Raw genomic sequence first — 23,973 nt, 5'->3', positions numbered from 1 at the left:
AAAGGTAAAGCAGATACAGTGGGGTCTAAAAGTATAGACAGCCTTGATACAGATGAGGAAAAATGACAGTATAAAATAAATCATTAAAATACAGAGCTATTTTGCATGCTCCAAAAAATGTATTAGCAATACCTTTGTGGATTTGAATGTGTTCTTGCGGTTATTGTCTTGCTGAGTGTCCCTGATTTTCATTTACTATGTTACGTCTAGTCTAGGAGACCAGCCTGGTGGTCCTTCTTAAGGTCAATTGCATCGTGAACGTTATCAAGTACCAGGACATTTTAGCCAAAAACCTGGTTGCATGTGCCAGGAAGCTGAAACTTGGCGGCAAGTGGATCTTCCAGCAAAACAATAACCCCAAGCACACATCAAAATCCACAAAGAAATGGTTAATTGTGCACAAAATTAACATTTTGTGCACTCAGTCTCTGGACTTAAACCCCATTGAATTAAAAAAACACAATATAGCTCAGTATTTGTATTTATTTTATACAGTAATTTTTGCTCATCCTTATCAAGGGTCCCAATAATTATGGACCCCACTGTATATGTGTGTCCTCCATCCATTACCTGTATCCAAATGTGTCTGACCATCAGCAATAAGAAATAAATTCCAACTTTGGGGGACCCTGGAAGAGACGGCAAGGTTGTCCTTTACTGAACATGATATAGTATCCAAAAACATCTCCCACAAACAAAACAAAAATATACGGTTGAAGTCAGAAGTTTACATATACCTTAGCCAAGTATATTTAAACTCAGTTTTTCACAATTCCTGACATTTAATACAAATAAAAATTCTGTCTTAGGTCAGTTACGATCACCACTTTATTTTAAGAATGTGACATGTCAGAATAATAGCAGAGAGAATGATTTATTTCAGCTTTTATTTCTTTCATCACATACCCAGTGAGTCTGAAGTTTACATACACTCAATTAGTATTTGGTAGCAGTGCCTTTAAATTTTTTAAATTGGGTCAAACTTTCTGAGTAGCCTTCAACAAGCTTCCCACAATAAGATGGGTGAATTCTGGCCCATTCCTCCTGACAGAGCTAGTGTAACTGAGTAAGGTTATTTAGCCTCCTTGCTCACACACCCTTTTTCAGTTCTGCCCACAAATTGTATATACGATTGAGGTCAGGGCTTTGTGATGGCCACTCCAATACCTTGACTTTGTTGTCCTTAAGCCATTTTTCCACAACTTTGGAAGCATGCGTGGAGTAATTGTCCATTTGGAAGACCCATTTGCGACCAAGCTTTAACTTCCTGACTGATGTCTTGAGATGTTGCTTCAATATAGCCACATAATTTCCCCTCATGATGCCATCTATGTTGTGAAGTGCACCAGTCCATCCTGCAGCAAAGCACCCCCACAACATGATGCTGCCACCCCCATGCTTCACGGTTGGGATGGTGTTCTTCGGCTTGCAAGCCTCCCCCTTTTTCCTCCAAACATAACGATGGTCATTATGGCCAAACAGTTCTATTTTTGTTTCATCAGACCAGAGGACATTTCTCCAAAAAGTATGATCTTTGTCCCCAGGTGCAGTTGAAAACCATAGTCTGGCTTTTGTATGGCGGTTTTGGAGCAGTGGCTTCTTCCTTGCTGAGCGACCTTTCAGGTTATGTTGATATAGGACTTGCTGTGGATATAGATACTTTTGTAGCTGTTTCCTCCAGCATCTTCACAAGGTCCTTTGCTGTTATTCTCGGATTCATTTGCACATTTCGCACCAAAATATGTTAATTTCTATGACGCGTCTCCTTCACGAGCGATATGACGGCTCCGTGGTCCCATGGTGTTTATAACCTCAGGAGGCTGAAAAAATTCGGCTTGTCACTTTCTACAGATGCACAATCGAGAGCATCCTGGCGGGCTGTATCACCGCCTGGTACGGCAACTGCTCCGCCCTCAACCGTAAGGCTCTCCAGCACCCTACTCATCCAGAAGGCATTGTTTGTACAACCACTGCATCCTTATGTAACACATGTATCACTAGCCACTTTAACTATGCCACTTTGTTTACTTTGTCTACACACTCATCTCATATGTATATACAATGAACATGGTACCTTCAGGTGTTTGGAAATTGCTCCCAAGGATGAACCAGACTTGTGGAGTTCAACATTTTTTTTCTGATTTCTTTTGATTTTCCCATGATGTCAAGCAAAGAGGCACTGAGTTAGAAGGTAGGCCTTGACAAACTATAGTTTTGGCAAGTCAGTTAGGACATCTACTTCGTGCATGACACCAGTAGTTTTTCCAACAATTGTTTACAGACATATTATTTCACTTATAATTCACTGTATCACAATTCCAGTGGGTCAGAAGTTTACATACACTAAGTTGGCTGTGCCTTTAAATAGCTTGGAAAATTCCAGAAAATTGTGTCATGGCTTTAGAAGCTTCTGATAGGCTAATTGACATCCTTTGAGTCAATTGGAGGTGTAACTGTGGATGTATTTCAAGGCCTACCTTCAAACTCAGTGCCTCTTTGCTTGGGAAAATCAAAATAAATCAGCCAAGACCTCAGAAACAAAATTGTAGACCTCCACAAGTCTGGTTCATCCTTGGGAGCAATTTCCAAATGCCTGAAGGTATCACGTTCATCTGTACAAACAATGGTATGCAAGTATAAACACCACGGGACCACATAGCCGTCATACCGCTCAGGAAGGAGACGCGTTCTGTCTCCTAGAGATGAACGTACATTGGTGCGAAAAGTGCAACTCAATCACAGAAAAACAGCAAAGGATCTTGTGAGGATAACCGCCATAGAAAAATGACTATGGTTTGCAACTGCACATGGGGACAAAGATCGTACTTTTTTGGAGAGATGTCCTCTGGTAAGTCGCTCTGGATAAGAGCGTCTGCTAAATGACTTAAATGTAAATGGGTCTAGAGGTCGGCCCGATTATGATTTTTCAACGCCGATACCGATTATTGGAGGACCAAAAAAGTCAATACCGATTAATCGGATGATTTATTTATTTATTTGTAATAATGACAATTACAACAATACTGAATGAACACTTATTTTAACTTAATATAATACATAAATGAAATCAATTTAGCCTCAAGTAAATAATGAAACATGTTCAATTTGGTTTAAATAAAACAAAGTGTTGGAGAAGAAAGTAAAAGTGCAATTTGTGCTATGTAAGAAAGCTAACGTTGAGAACATGAGAACATATGAAAGCTGGTGGTTCCTTTTAACAAGAGTCTTCAATATTCCCAGGTAAGAAGTTTTAGGTTGTAGTTATTATAGGACTATTTCTCTCTATACCATTTGTATTTTATTAACCTTTGACTCTTGGATGTTCTTATAGGCACTTTAGTATTGCCAGTGTAACAGTATAGCTTCCGTCCGTCTCCTCACTCCTCCCTGGCCTCGAACCAGCAACACAACGACAACAGCCACCATCGAAGCAGCGTTACCCATGCAGAGCAAGGGGAACAACTACTAGAAGGCTCAGAGCGAGTGAAGTTTGAAACGCTATTAGCGCGCGCTAACTAGCTAGCCATTTCACATCGGTTACACCAGCCTCAACTCGGGAGTTGATAGGCTTGAAGTCATAAACAGCGCAATGCTTGACGCACAACGAAGAGCTGCTGGCAAAACGCCCGAAAGTGCTGTTTGAATGAATGTTTACCCACCTGCTTCTGCCTACCACTGCTCAGTCAGATACTTAGATACTTGTATGCTTGTATGCTCAGTCAGATTATATGCAATGCAGGACACGGGGGTGGCAGCATCGTGTTGTGGGTGTGCTTTGCTGCAGGAGGGACTGGTGCACTTCAAAACATGGATGGCATCATGAGGTAGGAACATTATCTGGATATAGACAAATCCACTAATTTGAATGATTGTCCACATACTTTTGTATATACAATGTAAATAATTCAAATACTGAGCAATATTCTACGCAATTTTCTGGGGTGAAAATTATATTATTTTATGCTAAAACAATTGCTCCGAGAAAGAGATTTTGATCAACAAGGAACATTTTTCTCAAAAGAGTAGGGGTGAAAATCATTGACACCCCTAAATATTCTTATAACTGAGATAGCCAAAAGTTTAGTATTTGGTCCCATATTCCTGGAATTCAATGACTACATCAAGCTTGTGACTCTACAAACTTGTTGGGTGCATTTTCAGTTTGTTTTGGTTGTGTTTTCAGATTATTTTGTGCCCAATAGAAATGAATGGTAAATAACATATTGTGTCATTTTGGAGACACTTCTATTGTCAATAATAACATAATATGTTTCTAAACACTTCTACATTAATGTCGACGCTACCATGATTATGGATAATCCTGAATTAATCGTGAATAATGATGAAAGTTACAGAGGGTCAAAGATCATAATAGTGAGAGGTCAGCGCGTGACTTGAATTAATATCCATTGTAACACTCTTGACGTATTAAGCAATACACACAGGGCCTATTCTCAATTAGATTTGCTCAACTCCTCCATCCTCTGTCCTCTCTCGCCTCCATTTGAAAATGGTCACGGGTAATCAGCTGTGAGGAGAGGGAACATGGACGAAAATGCGCTTGTATGAAGTGAGATTCTGCTTCTCCACTCGCACGTATCAGACAAATGTCGTTTGTAGTTGTGGATCCCAAAATAAATGTGTAAAGTGCTTAAAACAAATTAAGTTAGTTGTGCAGAACTCTTTATAGATAAAAACAATATGCTACTTATTGTTTTAAACTTGTGCATGCTTTCTTTCTCCTACGACAAAACAAGAGCTGAATCAAAGGGGGTGTGGCAGATTTCAAAACACTTCCGCGAAGGACTCAGGTAGGGCATACATGACCGTCCTCGATGAAAAGTGGCTTTTGAGGAGCGGAGGGCCTTTTCTCATTTGGACAAGTCTGTCCTCCGCCATCTCTCCTCCGTCCTTTCTCCTCTGTGACCTAGAAAACAATACGTGGCCGAGTGGTTGAGGATAGTGCCAATTCGTTAGTAGGCAAACGTTTGACGGTCCTCCCCTCATCGATAGCCTCCTTTTGGCGAGGAAGTACAATTGTACAGTGGTAGAAAATATACCCAGCTGTCATTCTTTAATTTAAAAAAAGTAAAGATACCTTAATAAAAAATGACTCAAGTAAAAGTCAACCCAGTAAAATTCTGCTTGAGTAAAAGTAAAAAAATATTTGGTTTAAAATATACTTAAGTATCAAAAGTAAAAGTATAAATCATTTCAAATTCCTTATATTAAGCAAACCAAATGGCACCATTTTCTTGTTTTTTAAATTTACGGAAAGCCAGGTGCACACTCCAACTCAGACATAATAATAATAATAATATATGCCATTTAGCAGACGCTTTTATCCAAAGCGACTTACAGTCATGTGTGCATACATTCTACGTATGACATCATTTACAAACAAAGCATTTGAGTTTAGTGAGTCCGCCAGATCAGAGGCAATAGGGGTGACCAGTTCAGTTGATAACTGAGTGAATTGAACTATTTTCCTGTCCTGCTACGCATTCGAAATGTATCAAGTACTTTTGGGTGTCAAAGAAAATGTATGGAGTAAAAAGTACAATATTTTCTTTAGGAATGTAGTGAAGAAAAAGTAAAAGTAGTCAAATATATAAATAGTAAACTACAGATTCCCCAAAAACGACTTGAGTAGTACTTTAAAATATTTTTACTTAAAGTACTTTACACCACTGCAAGTGTATGCTACCTGAGTCCTTCACCGAAAAGTTTGGAAATCTGCCACACCCTCTTTGAATCAGCTACTGTTTTCTCAAAGGAGAAAGCTGATTGAGGCACAATACAAAAGCAACCGACTCCATGCTTTGCGATATAACCATACAGTCATTTCCGTCAACCTCTGTACTCTACAGTGACAAGTTCACCAGCAGCGACTGAATTTAGAGCAAAACTATCTGGATAGTGCTGCCACCCTCAGGAGAGATACTGCAATGGCAGACTACATAAGGAGCAGGTTGTCTGTGAAAGCCTCTCGATACTGCAGTTTGTCATGAAATAGTGTCAACCCATCCATAAGAGAAGAGCAGCGACCAACCTGAGTGACTTTCTCAGTGACCCCGTGTGTGCGGTCCATTAGTTTACAGGGGGCGATGATGTCAATCTCTGCAGATGGGAGGGCCACCAGGGGGTCTGGCCTGTTGTCCAGTGGGTTGAGCTGGGTCACGTGACTTAAGGACCGGAAGCGGATGAGGTTGGGGTCAGACGTGGAGTCAGATGTAACATTATGCAGACTGGACTTCATTCCACCTGATAAGGAATAAATATAGATGGATATTTCATTGCCTGTGACTTAAGAGTTGAATGTGCTGAGTGCAAGATACAGTATAAGGAGATGTTGAACAGATGGAACATAAATGTAAGACAAGCATTAATCAATTACATGTTCTTTGATCCCCAAATTTCGTTATGCCACCCGCGCCCTAAACCTCCTTCGTGTGTCCCATACATGTCCTCTACCTGCCCCTGCCCCTGTCCTTGCCACGATCCACATCCGTATCTCTGTCTCCTGCCCATGACCCCTATCCCCTGTCTCCATCTTGCCCTCTACCTGTGCTGCTGGGCCGCGTCTGGAGCTTCCCGTGCCAGCTGGACCGTCCCCTGCGAGTCTTGATGCCGTCCACAGATGAGGCGTGCAGGGGGCTGCAGAGGCTCTCATAGGAGCGGCTGGGCATCACGCTGCAGTTGGAGCCACACTCCTCGTCCACCCAGAGGCAGTGCAGCCTGGGGGAGGACTGGGAGAAGCCCATGGCCAGGGACAGGGCTTGAGGGGCATCCGAGGGGTCCCCGGTGGGAGAGATAGGGTCACCTATAAACATGCCATTTAGCAGACATTTTTATCCAAAGCAACTTACAATGAGTGCATATATTTTTGTATTTGACCGCAGTGAGACTCAAGCCCACAAGCATGTTGTTGCTAGCATGATGCTTTTGCCAACTGAGCCATACAGGACTACTCACCTCCCAGCAAGGCCCTCTGGTCTTCGTCCCAGAGTAGTACCCCGGTGCCCCCCAGCCGCCGGCGCTCTGGCAGGGACAGCAGCTTGTCCAGGGCTACAGACTCATGCCCCAGGGCAGAGAAGTCCCGCTGGTGGCCCAGCTCGGTGTCATCCTCCAGGGAATGTTTACTGCTGCTGAGGGAGCGGAGCAGGGCGGAGGGCAGACGGAACCTATGCCGACGTGCTGCAGGTCAGAGGGGAAAGGTCAGAGGGAAAAGGAGATAGGTTTCTGACTATGTTACACACCGCACCAACATCATTAGTAAAACAATGACATAATTAATTACTACACTCTTAGAAAAAAGGTACTGAATTGTACTTAAAGGGGTACAAATTCATGTGACTGTAGTGGTACCCTGTGTCCATTGTGCCATTAGTTATAGGTACATAATTGTACCCAGTTTGAGGTTAAAAGTTTGTTCCTTTATTTTAAAAAAAAAGAACTAAATATATATTTTTTGGTGGATTTTTCCTTCCTCTATGGGATTGGGATCGGTGGGACGGTTGAGCTAATGTAGGCTAATGTGATTAGCATGAGGTTGTAAGTAACAAAATCATTCACCTGACTGTGCTGCTGCTCCAGTTTCAACTGTTCTGCCTTATTATTATTTGACCATGCTGGTCATTTATGAACATTTGAACATCTTGGTCATTTTCTGTTATAATCTCTACCCGGCACAGCCAGAAGAGGACTGGCCACCCCACATAGCCCGGTTCCTCTCTAGGTTTCTTCCTAGGTTTTGGCCTTTCTAATCATTCCCAGGACATAGACATATCTGAAACAGGCAGAAAGCTTAAACTCTTGTTAATCTAACTGCACTGTCCAATTTACAGGAGCTATTATAGTGAAATAAAACCATGCTATTGTTTGAGGAGAGTGCACAATTATGAACTTGACATTGTATTAATCGTGTACAACATTTTGAACAGATATACAATGGTTCATTGGATCAGTCAAAAACTTTGCACAAACACTGCTGCCATCTAGTGGCCAAAATATAAATTGTCCTTGGGCTGGAATAATACATTTTGGCTTTTCTCTTGCATTTCAAATAATAATATACACATGTTTTTTTCTTTATATTATCTTTTACCAGATCTAATGTGTTAAATTCTCCTACATTAATTTCACATCTCCACAAATGTCAAAGTGTTTCCTTAAAAAGGTATCATGAATATGCATATCCTTGCTTCAGGTCCTGACCTACAGACAGTTAGATTTGGGTATGTCATTTCAGGCGAAAATGGAAAAAAAGGGTCAGATTTAAACTCACTACAATATATATATTAATTAGAGCTCTTTGTTGTCTCTTATGTAAGCCTTTATAAAGACTTCAGAACTGAAAGCCAAAAAGCTCAACTTTTAATTAACATAAACAGAGACCACTTAAACACTTCCACTCACAGGTGGCCAAAAAGAACTAACTGAAACTAAGCCAAACTAAGCCACGCCACAAACAAACTAAGCCATGCCTCCAATGATTGTACAAAAATGTACCATTTTACACAGTACATTATCCACACATACCGGAATTGGTACCGAACAGTACCATGTGAAATCATATGTGTACCTCTGGAGGTACCCAAGAGAAAAATACTGTACCCTAAAAACTCTGGACCCCATTCATCACCTCAATCTCTTCCTGACTTACTATAACTAGATTTTTAAAGGTTTTCCACACAGAGGATCTTCTTTGTTTACCTAGGGGAAGCCAGGGGATGGGCAGCTTGTTGAGCTCTCTGGTCGGGGAGCTGGAAATAGGCGGATCAGTGGGCAGCTCAAAGTTGAGGATGAACATGATCACCAAGCCATCCTCATTCTTCACTGGCACCACATCAATTTTACAGGAGAAACACATACCTGAACACAGAGACACACACACATCACCACCAAAGTGAGAAAACACCTGTATTTTAAAGCACATGAATGCATACCAAAGTTCTCCTCTAGAGAGAGACACACAACAGCAGAGGAAAGCTGCAGAGATCAGCCAGGGAGTGGCCAACTGGGCAAAAACTGGTTGAATCAATGTTGTTTCCACATCATAAAAACATTATCAATGTGATGGCGTTGAAGCAACGTGGAAAACTGATTGGATTTGCAAAAAGTCGTCAACTTAAGGGCATTTCGTATTTTTGTCCTACAACGTTGAACCTAAATTCAATGAGATGATTATATCTTCTGTTGATTTCACATTGAATTCAACAAAAATGAATGATCTGCTGTTATCATTCAATATTCAGGATAGTATTGTAATAGGCTCCATAATAACATAAACACAGGCTTTTGATGTAATTTGCAGAGAGAGATAGGCACTGACTCCTCCACATCATCCACCTGGCAGAGAGCTACAGCTATGCCAGGAGCCAAAGCAATCCGGCTTCCCCTTGGAGAATGAGAGAGAGAGAGGTCACTGACTGACTGTGGAGGGATGGGGAGGAGGTAGCTAGATAACAGGTTAGCAGGAAGGACACATAGGACAGGCCTGACAGGGACAGTAGGAATATACTGTATCATCATCCCCTCCCGGATTAGAGCTCTAACATGGCCCCTTATTCTGCCTAATTCATCTCATTGAAATCACACAGTCATCTACTGCACTGCAAAACCATCTGCTACTGAACACTTTGTTCCGGGACGCACCACATCCTAAATCTATACAGATTTATATGCACATTGGTTTAGTCACCTTTTACATGTGGAACACACCTGAGAACACTTCAATTGCTAGATATAATAACAATGATGACTCTATCCAAAAGTGAGTGAAGGTCTACAAAGGACTTTACTGAAATAATTTGTTGGAATTATAAGTGTCCATGTAGAAAAAATGACCTAAATACATTTTTAAGACTACTGGTAAAACATTTTTAAATAAACATCAGAATAATGTATGTCAAATGTTCTGTACCTGCAGGGGATCAGTATTTTACAAAGAGCCAAGGACAATTATCAGGGGCAATATGGAAACTGGATCATACTTGTCATGAAGACCACAAGCACCATATAAACCAAAATAAATGATATGATTATATCCCCCCTCCCCATCTCTCTTTTCTCTCTCTTTCTCTCCCCGTCAGTCTCCCCCTTCTCTTTCTTCTTTCCACCCTACCTCTCCCTCATCACAAACTCTGAATTACTCATTGGAGATTTCTCTCTCTCGTTCTCTTCATGAAATATTTACATATTAGCCTGAGGAGAGAGCTGAACTATTGATCTGTCTGTTCCTCCACTCTCTCATCTCTGTCTGCAATAACACAGGCAGGCAGTGGACAGCAGAGTTGTTCAAACCGTTTAAAATTTCGCCAAGACCAGAGATGAGCGATGCCTGACACAGTGATGGATATACATGTTATTTATTTATCTGCTATTTTACCAGGTAAGTTGACTGAGAACACGTTCTCATTTGCAGCAACGACCTGGGGAATAGTTACAGGAGAGAGGAGGGCGATGAATTAGCCAATTTTAAATTGGGGAATATTAGGTGACCGTGATGGTTTGTGGGCTAGATTTGGGAATTTAGCCAGGACACCGGGCTTAACACCCCTACTCTTACGATAAGTGCCATGGGAACTTTTAATGACCTCAGAGAGTCAGGACACCCGTTTAACGTCCCATTCCGAAAGATGGCACCCTATGTTAGACTCAGCCAATAATATTGCTCATCTTGCCTGCATGAATGCATATCATAAAATGATGGATGAACAATGACAAATCAATGACAGACAGCTCTTGCATTCCAGCAGTGCCCAACTCAGATAAGCCGCTGAGAATGAGTCCGTCTGATATACACTACCGTTCAAAAGTTTGGGGTCACTTAGAAATTCCCTCGTGTTTGAAAGAAAAGCACATTTTTGGTCCATTAAAATAACAGTAAATTGATCAGAAATACAGTGTCGACATTGTTAATGTTGTAAGTGACTATTGTAGCTGAAAACAGCTGATTTTTAATGGAATATCTACATAGGCATACAGAGGCCCATTATCAGCAACCATCACTCCTGTTTTCCAATGGCACGTTGTGTTAGCTAATCCAAGTTCATAATTTTAAAAGGCTAATTGATCATTAGAAACCCCTTTTGCAATTATGTTAGCACAGCTGACTGTTGGTCTGATTAAAGAAGCAATAAAACTGGCCTTCTTTAGACTAGTTGAGTATCTGGAGCATCAGCATTTGTGGGTTCGATTACAGGCTCAAAATGGCCAGAAACAAAGACTTTCCACTGAAACTCGTCAGTCTATTCTTGTTCTGCGAAATTAAGGTTATTCTAATGTGAGAAACTATCACGATCTCGTTCAACGTTGTGTATCTTCACAGAACAGCGCAAACTGGCTCTAACCAGAACAGAAAGAGGAGTGGAAGGCCCCGGTGCACAACTGAGCAAGAGGACAAGTACATTAGAGTCTCTAGTTTGGAAACAGATGCCTCACAAGTCCTCAACTAGCAGCTTCATTAAATGGTACCCGCAAAACACCAGTCTCAACGTCAGCAGTGAAGAAGCGACTCCGGGATGCTGGCCTTCTAGACAGAGTTGCAAAGAAAAATAATATATTAAATATTCACAAAACCAAATTCATCACAAATGTGGACACTGGATTGGATCATTGACTGGGTACTAATGATTGATACTAGGTTTGGATGCTGTTCATTAAAGACCTCCAGTGATATTTGAACTTTTCCTGTTGAAAAGTGATAAACCAAGTATAAATACAGTAAAGCACACACACACTGAAGGGTATCAACAATTTGTTTTGAGAAAAATAATGTTTTTTAGACAACTGCAAACTTCAAGGAGTAGAGCATTCAAGGAGTTGGTCTGTTGGTGCCCGCTGATGTCATCGGCCTCCGGCCTTGCTTGAGGAACACTAGAGGAGCAATAGAGAGCAAAAGAGGAACCCCTCCTCCCCATGTCATGAGGCACCTGGACCACCTATTGAAATGCCACTTGTGCCTTTTGTTAAGTAAACAAGTGTTAAATGAGGTGAAGATCAACACTGATTAGCTGCACTGGAGAAACTATTACACTCAACTGAACGACTTGATTAGTGTAGTGTTAGCTAGCTACATAGCTGTCTTTGTATCTTCGTATCCAAGATAATTGTGTAGTTTAGGTTTAGAGTGTGTAGTCTTAGAGTGATTATCTTAATTTACCGAGGTTAGCTAGTCCAGGTTACCGAGGTTAGCTAGCCAGCTATTTGTCGTCCTTAACGTAGGAGACTCTGCTAGCTAGCCAACGTCTTCTGAATAGACTCAACAACCCGGTCGCATTCACAGGTAGTATCACATTTTCATTTCATTTCATTACAGTACAACGGTTTGATTTGTTTGATCGTAGCTAGCTACATAGCTAGCTACATAGCCGTCTTTGTATCAAAGATAACTGTGTAGTCTAGAGCGATTTTCTAGGTTAGCTAGCCAGCTATTGTCGTTCTTTTAACGCAACGTAACGTAAACAACACTACTAGCTAGCCAGCTAGCCCCCGAATAGCAGCACTGCAGAAACTATTACACTCAACGGAATGACTTGATTAGTGTAGTGTCAACAACGCACCCACTGCCAGCTAGCCTACTTCAGCAGTACTGTATCATTTTAATCATTTTAGTCAATAAGATTCTTGCTACGTAGCTTAACTTTCTGAACATTCGAGACGTGTAGTCCACTTGTCATTCCAATCTCCTTTGCATTAGCGTAGCCTCTTCTGTAGCCTGTCAATTATGTGTCTGTTTATCCCTGTTCTCTCCTCTCTGCACAGACCATACAAACGCTCCACACCGCGTGGCCGCGGCCACCCTAATCTGGTGGTCCCAGCGCGCACGACCCACGTGGAGTTCCAGGTCTCCGGTAGCCTCTGGAACTGCCAATCTGCGGTCAACAAGGCAGAGTTCATCTCAGCCTATGCCTCCCTCCAGTCCCTCGACTTCTTGGCACTGACGGAAACATGGATCACCACAGACAACACTGCTACTCCTACAGCTGTCTCTTCGTCCGCCCACGTGTTCTCGCACACCCCGAGAGCTTCTGGTCAGCGGGGTGGTGGCACCGGGATCCTCATCTCTCCCAAGTGATCATTCTCTCTTTCTCCCCTTACCCATCTGTCTATCGCCTCCTTTGAATTCCATGTTGTCACAGTTACCAGCCCTTTCAAGCTTAACATCCTTATCATTTATCGCCCTCCAGGTTCCCTTGGAGAGTTCATCAATGAGCTTGATGCTTTGATAAGCTCCTTTCCTGAGGACGGCTCACCTCTTACAGTTCTGGGCGACTTTAACCTCCCCACGTCTACCTTTGACTCATTCCTCTCTGCCTCCTTCTTTCCACTCCTCTCCTCTTTTGACCTCTCACCCCCCCCCCTACTCACAAGGCAGGCAATACGCTCGACCTCATCTTTACTAGATGCTGTTCTTCCACTAACCTCATTGCAACTCCCCTCCAAGTCTCCGACCACTACCTTGTATCCTTTTCCCTCTCGCTCTCATCCAACACCTCCCACACTGCCCCTACTCGGATGGTATCGCGCCGTCCCAACCTTCGCTCTCTCTCCCCCGCTACTCTCTCCTCTTCCATCCTATCATCTCTTCCCTCTGCTCAAACCTTCTCCAACCTATCTCCTGATTCTGCCTCCTCAACCCTCCTCTCTTCCCTCTCTGCATCCTTTGACTCTCTATGTCCCCTATCCTCCAGGCCGGCTCGGTCCTCCCCTCCCGCCCCGTGGCTCGATGACTCATTGCGAGCTCACAGAACAGGGCTCCGGGCAGCGGAGCGGAAATGGAGGAAAACTCGCCTCCCTGCGGACCTGGCATCCTTTCACTCCCTCCTCTCTACATTTTCCTCCTCTGTCTCTGCTGCTAAAGCCACTTTCTACCACACTAAATTCCAAGCATCTGCCTCTAACCCTAGGAAGCTCTTTGCCACCTTCTCCTCCCTCCTGAATCCTCCTCCCCTCCCCCCCCTCCTCCCTCTCTGCAGATGACTTCGTCAACCATTTTGAAAAGAAGGTTGACGACATCCGATCCTCGTTTGCTAAGTCAAACGACACCGCTGGTTCTGCTCACACTGCCCTACCTTGTGCTCTGACCTCTTTCTCCCCTCTCTCTCCAGATGAAATCTCGCGTCTTGTGACGGCCGGCCGCCCAACAACCTGCCCGCTTGACCCTATCCCCTCCTCTCTTCTCCAGAACATTTCCGGAGACCTTCTCCCTTACCTCACCTCGCTCATCAACTCATCCCTGACCGCTGGCTACGTCCCTTCCGTCTTCAAGAGAGCGAGAGTTGCACCCCTTCTGAAAAAACCTACACTCGATCCCTCCGATGTCAACAATTACAGACCAGTATCCCTTCTTTCTTTTCTCTCCAAAACTCTTGAACGTGCCGTCCTTGGCCAGCTCTCCCGCCTCTCTCTGAATGACCATCCAAATCAGGTTTCAAGACTCATTCAACTGAGACTGCTATCTCTCCGCACTGCTACTGCTCTCATCCTTCTAGAACCATCAGATCCTCCTCTCCACCCTCTCCGAGTTGGGCATCTCCGGCGCGGCCCACGCTTGGATTGCGTCCTACCTGACAGGTCGCTCCTACCAGGTGGCGTGGCGAGAATCTGTCTCCTCACCACGCGCTCTCACCACTGGTGTCCCCAGGGCTCTGTTCTAGGCCCTCTCCTATTCTCGCTATACACCAAGTCACTTGGCTCTGTCATAACCTCACATGGTCTCTCCTATCATTGCTATGCAGACGACACACAACTAATCTTCTCCTTTCCCCCTTCTGATGACCAGGTGGCGAATCGCATCTCTGCATGTCTGGCAGACATATCAGTGTGGATGACGGATCACCACCTCAAGCTGAACCTCGGCAAGACGGAGCTGCTCTTCCTCCCGGGGAAGGACTGCCCATTCCATGATCTCGCCATCACGGTTGACAACTCCATTGTGTCCTCCTCCCAGAGCGCTAAGAACCTTGGCGTGATCCTGGACAACACCCTGTCGTTCTCAACCAACATCAAGGCGGTGGCCCGTTCCTGTAGGTTCATGCTCTACAACATCCGCAGTCCCCTGCCTCAACCAGGCACTTGTCATCTCCCGTCTGGATTACTGCAACTTGCTGTTGGCTGGGCTCCCTGCCTGTGCCATTAAACCCCTTCAACTCATCCAGAACGCCGCAGCCCGTCTGGTGTTCAACCTTCCCAAGTTCTCTCACGTCACCCCGCTCCTCCGTTCTCTCCACTGGCTTCCAGTTGAAGCTCGCATCCGCTACAAGACCATGGTGCTTGCCTACGGAGCTGTGAGGGGAACGGCACCTCAGGACCTCCAGGCTCTGATCAGGCCCTACACCCAAACAAGGGCACTGCGTTCATCCACCTCTGGCCTGCTCGCCTCCCTACCACTGAGGAAGTACAGCTCCCGCTCAGCCCAGTCAAAACTGTTCGCTGCTCTGGCCCCCCAATGGTGGAACAAACTCCCTCATGACGCCAGGACAGCGGAGTCAATCACCACCTTCCGGAGACACCTGAAACCCCACCTCTTTAAGGAATACCTAGGATAGGATAAGTAATCCCTCTCACCCCCCCCCTTTAAGATTTAGATGCACTATTGTAAAGTGACTGTTCCACTGGATGTCATAAGGTGAATGCACCAATTTGTAAGTCGCTCTGGATAAGAGCGTCTGCTAAATGACTTAAATGTAATGTAAATGTAAAATGAGAGTAGGACTTTAAGGATTTGCCAGAATAGAGCTGGCTGTGGTCCTGGTCAAAAGTAATGCAGTATCTAGGGCATAGGATGCCATTTGGGATGTACGCTATCTATTAGAGTTAATGAGCCTTGGGGATAATTGGACAATTAATGCTAATAAAACACTGATTCTTCTCTCAGGGGAGAATCACCTTATTATCTGTGGAAGGAAGTCATCATTGTTCTCACTGAGGAGAATTAGAGATAGACACTAGGACGTGGGCCCTATTGGAAATAAGAAGTCCTCATCAATGTGAAGCCCCTAAAACAACAATTACTTTGTGTGAGGTTCTCTATTGAATACCGAGGAAAAGGAAAACAATAATTATTCTAAAACAGATTTTAAGACAGATCCACCTTTGGCCCATCAACACAATCCCACTGAAACACTGTTTCACTTCAACAATAGTCAAACAGTTAGATTTAGTTTGGATTCCGAGGATACCTTTGACCTGCTAAAAATAAAGCACCAATGACCACTGAGCCAATCATTCATTCAGAAATATACAGTTATTTTAGAGCCCAAAAATAATATCACCATTGAAATTTGGCTTTACGTGTCAAGTGAACACACATCTATGAAAAGTTAGACATGACTAATGTACACTCATAATAGCCATTCACAGCGCCCTGTAAGTCATCATCACTCTACCTAATAATAACCTTAGGAGTCAGCCAATAATAGATCAGTGAGATTTACAGTGTGTGGGGTCATTCCTCACCCATAGAATATTAATCTGGTTGGTGTGAGTGTCTTACGTTTAGCCTTCCACAGTATCTTTCTAACATCACACTTTACACATCTCTGATGTTATTGATCTGCATTATATTTTACTACACACAACATCAATTCAGGGCTGGGGATGTCAGAATTACCAGATAACCGTGTAACCAACGGTCATGAAAATAAAATAACTGTCATAACAGTTTAAATCAGTGGAGGCTTCTTAGAGGAGGAAGGGGAGGACCATCCTACTTAGTGAATTTCAGAAAAATGTAAATAGTAAAACATAAAAAGTGATCCTTTTTAGATAAAACTATGCTAAATATATTCACGTCACCAAATAATTTATTAAAACACACTTTTTGCAATGAAGGTCTATGGTAGCCTCAGAATCACTCTGTAAGGTAGCACCATAGTGTAACCGGGGATAGCTAGCTTCTGTCCTCCTCAGCGTACATTGACTTCAATACAAAACCTAGGAGGCTCATGGTTCTCACCACCTTCTATAAAATAACACAGTAATTATGACAACTTCCGGAGGATGTCCTCCAACCTATCAGAGCTCTTGCAGCATCAATTGACATGTTGTCCACCTAATCAAACGATCAGAGAAGTAATCTAGTCCTGAAAGCATAAACTACAGCTAGCTAACACTGCAGTGTATAAAATGTGGTGAGTAGTTGACTCAAAGAGAGCGAAAGACAATAGTTGAATAGTTTTGAACAAATTAATTTCTTTCAAAATGATAGAGAAGCAAGAGAGAGATTTAATAGTATATATTTTTTTACTTTCACTTACTTAGCTAGCGTCGAATGCAGCTAGCTAGTTTAGCCTATTCAAACACCTGGCTCAAACATAGTATCATTCTATGTTAGCTAGCTGGCGATGGCTATCCAACACTGGAATTCTTCCAAGTCATGGTAAGCTTTTGGTTTTATTAATTTATTGCCACCGGGCCCACTGGTGTAACTGCCAAATTGCTTGCTGCTGACTGTACACCGTACTGCATGACTGTAACTATTTACTTAAAGCGTTAGTTCTAGTAGCGACAGTGCATTCGGAAATTATTCAGACCCCTTGACTTTTTACACATTTTGTTACTTTACAGCCACCAAGACTCTTCTTAGGGCAATCGGGGGAGAAGGGCCTTGGTCAGGGAGGTGACCAAGAACCCGATGGTCACTCTGACAGAGCTCCAGAGTTCCACTGTGGAGATTGGAGAACCTTCCAGAAGGACAACCATCTCTGCAGCACTCCACCAATCAGGCATTTATGGTAGAGTGGCCAGATGGAAGCCAGCCCTCAGTAAAAGGCACATGACAGCCTGCCCAAAAGGCACCTAAAAGGACTCCCAGGCCATTTTAATTTATTTAACCAGGCAAAGTCAGTTAAGAACACATTCTTATTTTCAATGACAGCCTGGGAACAGTGGGTTAACTGCCTGTTCAGGGGCAGAACGACAGATTTGTACCTTGTCAGCTCGGGGGTTTGAACTCGCAACCTTCCGGTTACTAGTCCAACACTCTAACCACTAGGCTACCCTGCCGCCCCATGAAAAACAAGATTCTCTGATGAAACCAAGATTGAACTCTTTGGCCTGACTGCCAAGCGTCACATCTGGAGGAAACCAGGCACCGTTCATCACCTGGCCAATACCATCCCTACGGTGAAGCATGGTGGTAGCATCATACTGTGGGAATGTTTTTCAGCGGTGGGGACTGGGAGACTAAATGGGATCAAGGGAAAGATGAACGGAGCAAAGTACAGAGAGATCCTTCATCCCTGCTCCAGAGCGGTTGGCACCTCCGACTGGAGCGAAGGTTCACCTTTCAACGGGACAAAGACCCTAAGCACACAGCCAAGACAACGCAGGAGCGGCTTCGGGACAAGTCTCTGAATGTCCTTGAGTGGCCTAGCCAGAGCCCAGACTTGAACCCGATTGAACATCTCTGGAGAGACCTGAGAACAGCTGTGCAGCGACACTCTCCATCCAACCTGACAGAGCTTGAGAGGATCTGCAGAGAAGAATGAAAAACTCCCCAAATACAGGTGTGCCAAGCATACGCTACGTCATACCCAAGAAGATTCGTGGGTAAAGGGTAAAAGGAAAAAACATTTGAATCAATTTTAGAATAAGGCAGTAACATAACAAAATGTGTAAAAAGTGAAGGGGTCTGAATTATTTCCTAGTGTATAAAATTGAGCACCAAGCAATGCAATCTCCATAGACAAACATTGTCCGTAGAATGGCATTACTGAATCTCAGTGATTTTCAACTTGGCAGCGTCATAGGATGCCACTTTCCTTCAAATTTCTGCCCTGCTAGAACTGCCCCAGTCAACTGTAAGTGTTGTTATTGTGAAGGGGAAATGTCTAGGAGCAACAACTGTTCAGCCGCGAGGATGTAGGCAACACAAGCTCACAGTACAGGACAGCCGAGTGGTCATTCCACATATTTCCCCCAATTTCGCACTAATGCAATTCCACAAAATATACAACATGCATAGCAGCAGATTTAGCAAAAAATGTAATAGCACATTATCCAAACATATTGTCGCATAGAAGCCTTTAGCCTAGCATATTTACATCACACAAAGTCGCAATAAATTCAAAGCACGCACATAATTGACACTGCAGGACTGTACACACAACCCGAATGCAGTTAATAAACTCTACAGGAAACCTCTACAGTATAGCCTATAAAATAACATTTACCTCTTTGAGCTGTTATTGTGACTCTTCAGACAGTCACACATTTTATAGGACAATGCACAATTCACTTCATAGGCATCTAAGTCACAGACATGAAGTCTGTGAGGAGAGCCAGCTCTCCTGTCCTAGATTCAAGGCTATTTCCCTATCCAATCCCAATACCACTGAAACCCAAAATGCAGATTCCTGTCTCACATGAAAATTCCTAACTTTATTCTGTAATCCATAGGTTGCAATGCATTGTCAAAGCATGTCTCTCGCCTATGCATGTCAAAACACATACCTTCCCACTAGGCACAGACATCAGTTCAACATTTATTCCACGTTGGTTCAATGTAATTTCATTGAAATGCCATGTGAACAACGTTGTTTACACCAGTGTGTGCCCAGTGGGTTGGTATTTAAAATATTTCCACTCTTCATCTACAGTATCTGTATAATCATCAGCTAGATTTTGCCAAATATAGGAGGTATTCTGTCTCGAGGTGCGCTTTGTGTGTCCTGAGCATGCTTTGTGTCATGATAACCTGCTGCTGGAATGCGCTGAATTAATAGAGGAATGTGATATCGCTCTGAATTTATGAACGGCCTGTCTCGCAATTCACAACAATGTCATTCGTGAGAAAAGATAGTTTTTATATCATTACTAAATATCAGTTGAATTTGCTCTGAAATCTTTACATAGTGGCACGGCCAAGCGGACAAGGTGGCACAGCACCCATCTCGAGAGAGCTGACGCTTAAACCGATTAGTAAAAACCTAATACTGACCATTACCTTAACCAAACCCTCAACCCTGACCCTAACCCTAATTTTATAAATTGTGAAATGAAATATAGATTTGGGCGTGTGTCTTTATAGCCATCGAGAATTGAATCTCTGCATTTTCTGAGCTTCGACGCTGCCATTGAACATGACTCAACACAACCGCAACACAGGCAGTATAGCAGCTTTCACTGATTTAAAAGGAAGCATTCCCTCCCTGTGTGATGGCAATGCCGGATGCCCCCCTGGCTGTAGTGTAGCAGAGCCGTGATTTGGGGAGAACCCTGTCATTGTGACCATATTGGTTTTAAATGGGCACTTCCGATTTTTGCGGGATAAATATGAATTATTTTTGGTATTGGACCTTGGTGGATTTTCAGGAAAATATTAATCCCTCCTCCCTATATGTCTATGCAACTTTATTTTGTTTTACACAAAATGGTCTCAAACATTTAAAAACACCCTCCACGGCATTCAGCGTGTTTATTATGAAGCTGAATGTCAAAACGGTCAAGTGAACCAAAGAGAGTAATTAAGGGGAGAGACTGGGGAGCTCAGCTCATCATCAGACCTAAATCTAAAAAGGTCTCCCAGGCCTCTCTCTTTCTCTCCCCCCCGCTCTCCCTCCCTTCCGCAGGTCTTGGAATGGGAGTGAGGTTCTAGAATTACGTTCGGGACAGGACGGGACAAAATCGGGCAGTATAGGAATAGTTATAAACTGTGTGTAGGCCAAATATAGTTTACTTAATAAAAATCAGAGCAATTTCTGCATATTGCACCTTTAATAAAACACATTTTCCACTAGGGTGGCTAATGCTACTTGAGCCAATCAGGTTGCAGCAGTCTTTGTACTGCAGTTAACAGATGCTTGATACAGAAAGACAATTTCCATATGTAACAGTATTGCTTCCATCCCTTTCCTCGCCCCTACCTGGGCTCGAACCAGGGACTCTCTGCACACATCGACAAGGGGAACATAGCACCACAGCAAGGGGAACAATTTCTTCAAGGTCTCAGAGCGAGTGACGTCACCAATTGAAACGCTATTAGCTGGCACCACGCTAACCATTTCACATTGGTTACACTCACCCCCCTTTTGACCTCGTCCTTTTCCGCAGCAACCAGTGATCCGGGTCACGGCACCAATGTAACAGTGCTAGTGTGCATATGATGTTGGTCTGTATAAACCGGATGCAACCTGAATATAGACGGTCCATAAATCGGCGTATGCGAATGTGAATAGAACAACGGGTAGACATCGTGGATGCAGTCTCCAGCTCTTATTATACCTCAGTAGTGTATAGCCAGCTGCATACTTGTCTTCGGTCTCTCTTTATGGAGTGATGTGTGTTTTGTCCTACATTTTTAATCCTAGCCCCTGTCCCTGCAGGAGGCCTTTGGTAGGCCGTCATTGTAAATAAGATTTTGTTCTTAACTGACTTGCCTAGTTAAATAAAGGTCAAATAAAACATAGCAAAATTCAGTCCAGTTGGACACAGATGACATAATAGGAATAATAGTGTCACCAGCCAGCCGGTTGGGCTAGTGGAAACCCCCTGAGCAGGGGACAAACAGAGGAGCACTTAACAGAGGAAGTTATTTCAGATTACTACAAGTACACATGGGCATGGGACAGGGCTGATTTTAATCGGGACGGGACAGGAAAGTTCTGGGGTTATAGAACTGTTGCAGGATCGAGACAGCACGGAAAAGTTTTGACAGGACAAGACAGGAATGAATTTTCACTCCTGTGTCAACCTCTAATTCGGTATATCAGTCACCGGTATTCAACCATAGTGAAAACCCCTCTGATCGTTACAAAATAATGGTCTTTCTAATAGCTAACCTTAGAGTTAAGAAGAGATAGTCATTCAAACTACACTCTTTTCAAGAAGAAAATAACTGTACACTTAACACTAAAAGTAGTTTTGATATTGCAGTACGTTGAACTGTGACATTACCCATAGTAGTAAAAAACAGTCGTTTCCCAAATCGGACTTCCGAGATTGGTTTATTTCAGTGACAAGCTAGTATTACAGAACCCCAGTTTAGAGTAGATACTGTTTTTCCCATTACAGAGGGACAATTTCATTACCCCATGCCCAGACGTAGTAATAAACGACTTACACTGCGGCCTGTGGCAGAAATTGCACTGCAGATTTATAATATATCCTGCTCTGCTCCTACTGTATGCATCTGTCAGCGTATGACGTCAAAGAAATATCACTGAATCGTGACTTGTTTTGAAGGAGAACTTCAGGAAGGCTGTAGGCTACAGTATGTCTGGAAATTTCTAAATATTTTCAACTAATAAAATGCATACCAATACACCAATTCACAGGATAGCATGAAGAACTCACTCTATGAGATATGTTTATACAACAACCTCTTTAAAATTTTGTGAAATTTATTTTACCTCCTTTTCTGCCGCAATTTCGTGGTATCCAATTGTTAGTAGTTACAACTCTCATGCGGGCTCGGGAGAGACAAAACCCAACCCAAGCCAACCAAGCCGCACTGCTTCTTAACACAGCGCGCATCCAACCCGGAAGCCAGCCGCAACAATGTGTCAGAGGAAACACAGTGCACCTGGTGACCTGGTCAGCACGCACTGTGCCCAGCCCACCACAGGAGTCACTAGTGCGCAATGAGAAAAAGATATCCCTACCGGTCAAGTCCTCCCTAACGCTAGGCCAATTGTGCGTCTCCCCATGGACCTCCCGGTTGCGGCCGGCTGCAACCCAGAGTCCCTGGTAGCACAGCTAGCACTGCGAAGCAGTGCACTAGACCACTGCGCCACCCGGGAGGGACTACAACATCCTTCTTAAGACAATAACAGTATAAATATATTTTGGGATGTGTAATATGTCCATAGCATTCTGATTTAGACCCGAAACAGGATCTCATTAAGTTCTGTTTAGTTGTGGCCATATGACATATGACACACGTTATCTTCCTCATGGGGGCTTCCATCTCATACAGTAGCTAAAGAAATCGTAAGTAAGTAGTCTTAGCTTGTGCGAGCCAGAACAACTAATAGGGCAGGAGCCTATCTCCTGTTTCTGTAGCATGAGGCAGCTTGACGTACAAGCACATTCCCTGGACAGGTCCCTAGTCTATCGCAGGGCCTTACCCCAAATCTATCTCCTTAATGCTGAGTGCCAAGCGGATACGCATCAGGTCCCATTTTTTTAATGTCTTTCATATGACTCGTCGAGGGATTGAACTCACAACTTTCAAAAAGCATACTTTTATCCAGAGCAAGCAGGGTTAAGAGCCTTGCTCAAGGGAACATGGACAGACTTTCCACCAGCTTTGGGGTTCAAACCAGCAACCTTCCAGTTACTGGCCCAACACTCTTAATTAACCGCTAGGCTACCCGTCACTGACACTCCAGCCACAAGTCCACTGAGTTGGTCAGCTGAAACAATATATGTAGGAAAAAACTATAACAAAAGTGATAGGAGGGCAAAAAATGTAATAAGATATTAATGCAGAACAGTTTTAATATTACTGTATATGACAGAGAAATTTACAGTCTGATGTGAAGGAGGGTGATAGGAATGTTTCTAAAGAAAATTCTCATGAAGAAAATCCAGTATATCATATATCTCAACACACATAATATCAATTCAGGCAAATGCTCTCTCTGTACTGTATAGCCAATAGACTTTTCCTAGACAAGTGTGCTACTCTTAGCATAACTATAGTTTTCATTTTAAGATTGTGTGTGTCTCTAATGTCCATGCTAATGTTTTAGATATATGTACATTGTAATGTATTTTTGTCTGTGGTCTTTTTCATTATGTCACGGACCCCAGGAAGACTAGCTGTCGCCATTGTCGTCGGCTAATGGGGATCCTTATAAAAATCAAATTACTTAATGGGTTGAATGATCTGGTTTTAGTACAGGACATCATGATAACCAAGTCTTTAAATATGGATTATTGACTATGGTGATCCTACAGGAAAAGAGTGAAAGAGCCACAGTAACTCATTTCCTGTAATAATCACCAGCTTGGCTTGGCCCT

General features: G+C 43.2%; 1 protein-coding gene across 1 annotated transcript in view; it reads right to left on the bottom strand.

Annotated features, from left to right (window-relative positions):
* Nucleotides 1-23,973, bottom strand: part of LOC124009761 (potassium voltage-gated channel subfamily H member 6-like) — a 65,532-nt gene that overhangs the window by 31,178 nt on the left and 10,381 nt on the right. Inside the window, exons 3-6 of the mRNA XM_046321908.1 lie at nucleotides 8,716-8,874; nucleotides 6,976-7,197; nucleotides 6,566-6,823; nucleotides 6,053-6,264 (exon numbers count right to left, since the gene is read on the bottom strand). Coding sequence (XP_046177864.1) covers nucleotides 6,053-6,264; nucleotides 6,566-6,823; nucleotides 6,976-7,197; nucleotides 8,716-8,874 — 851 coding nt within the window. The remainder of the gene's footprint in view (nucleotides 1-6,052; nucleotides 6,265-6,565; nucleotides 6,824-6,975; nucleotides 7,198-8,715; nucleotides 8,875-23,973) is intronic.

The sequence above is a fragment of the Oncorhynchus gorbuscha genome, linkage group LG22 (assembly GCF_021184085.1).
Source record: "Oncorhynchus gorbuscha isolate QuinsamMale2020 ecotype Even-year linkage group LG22, OgorEven_v1.0, whole genome shotgun sequence".
Lineage (NCBI taxonomy): Eukaryota > Metazoa > Chordata > Actinopteri > Salmoniformes > Salmonidae > Oncorhynchus > Oncorhynchus gorbuscha.
Note: the sequence above shows the minus strand (reverse complement) of the source record. Positions and strands in the feature narration are given on the sequence as shown.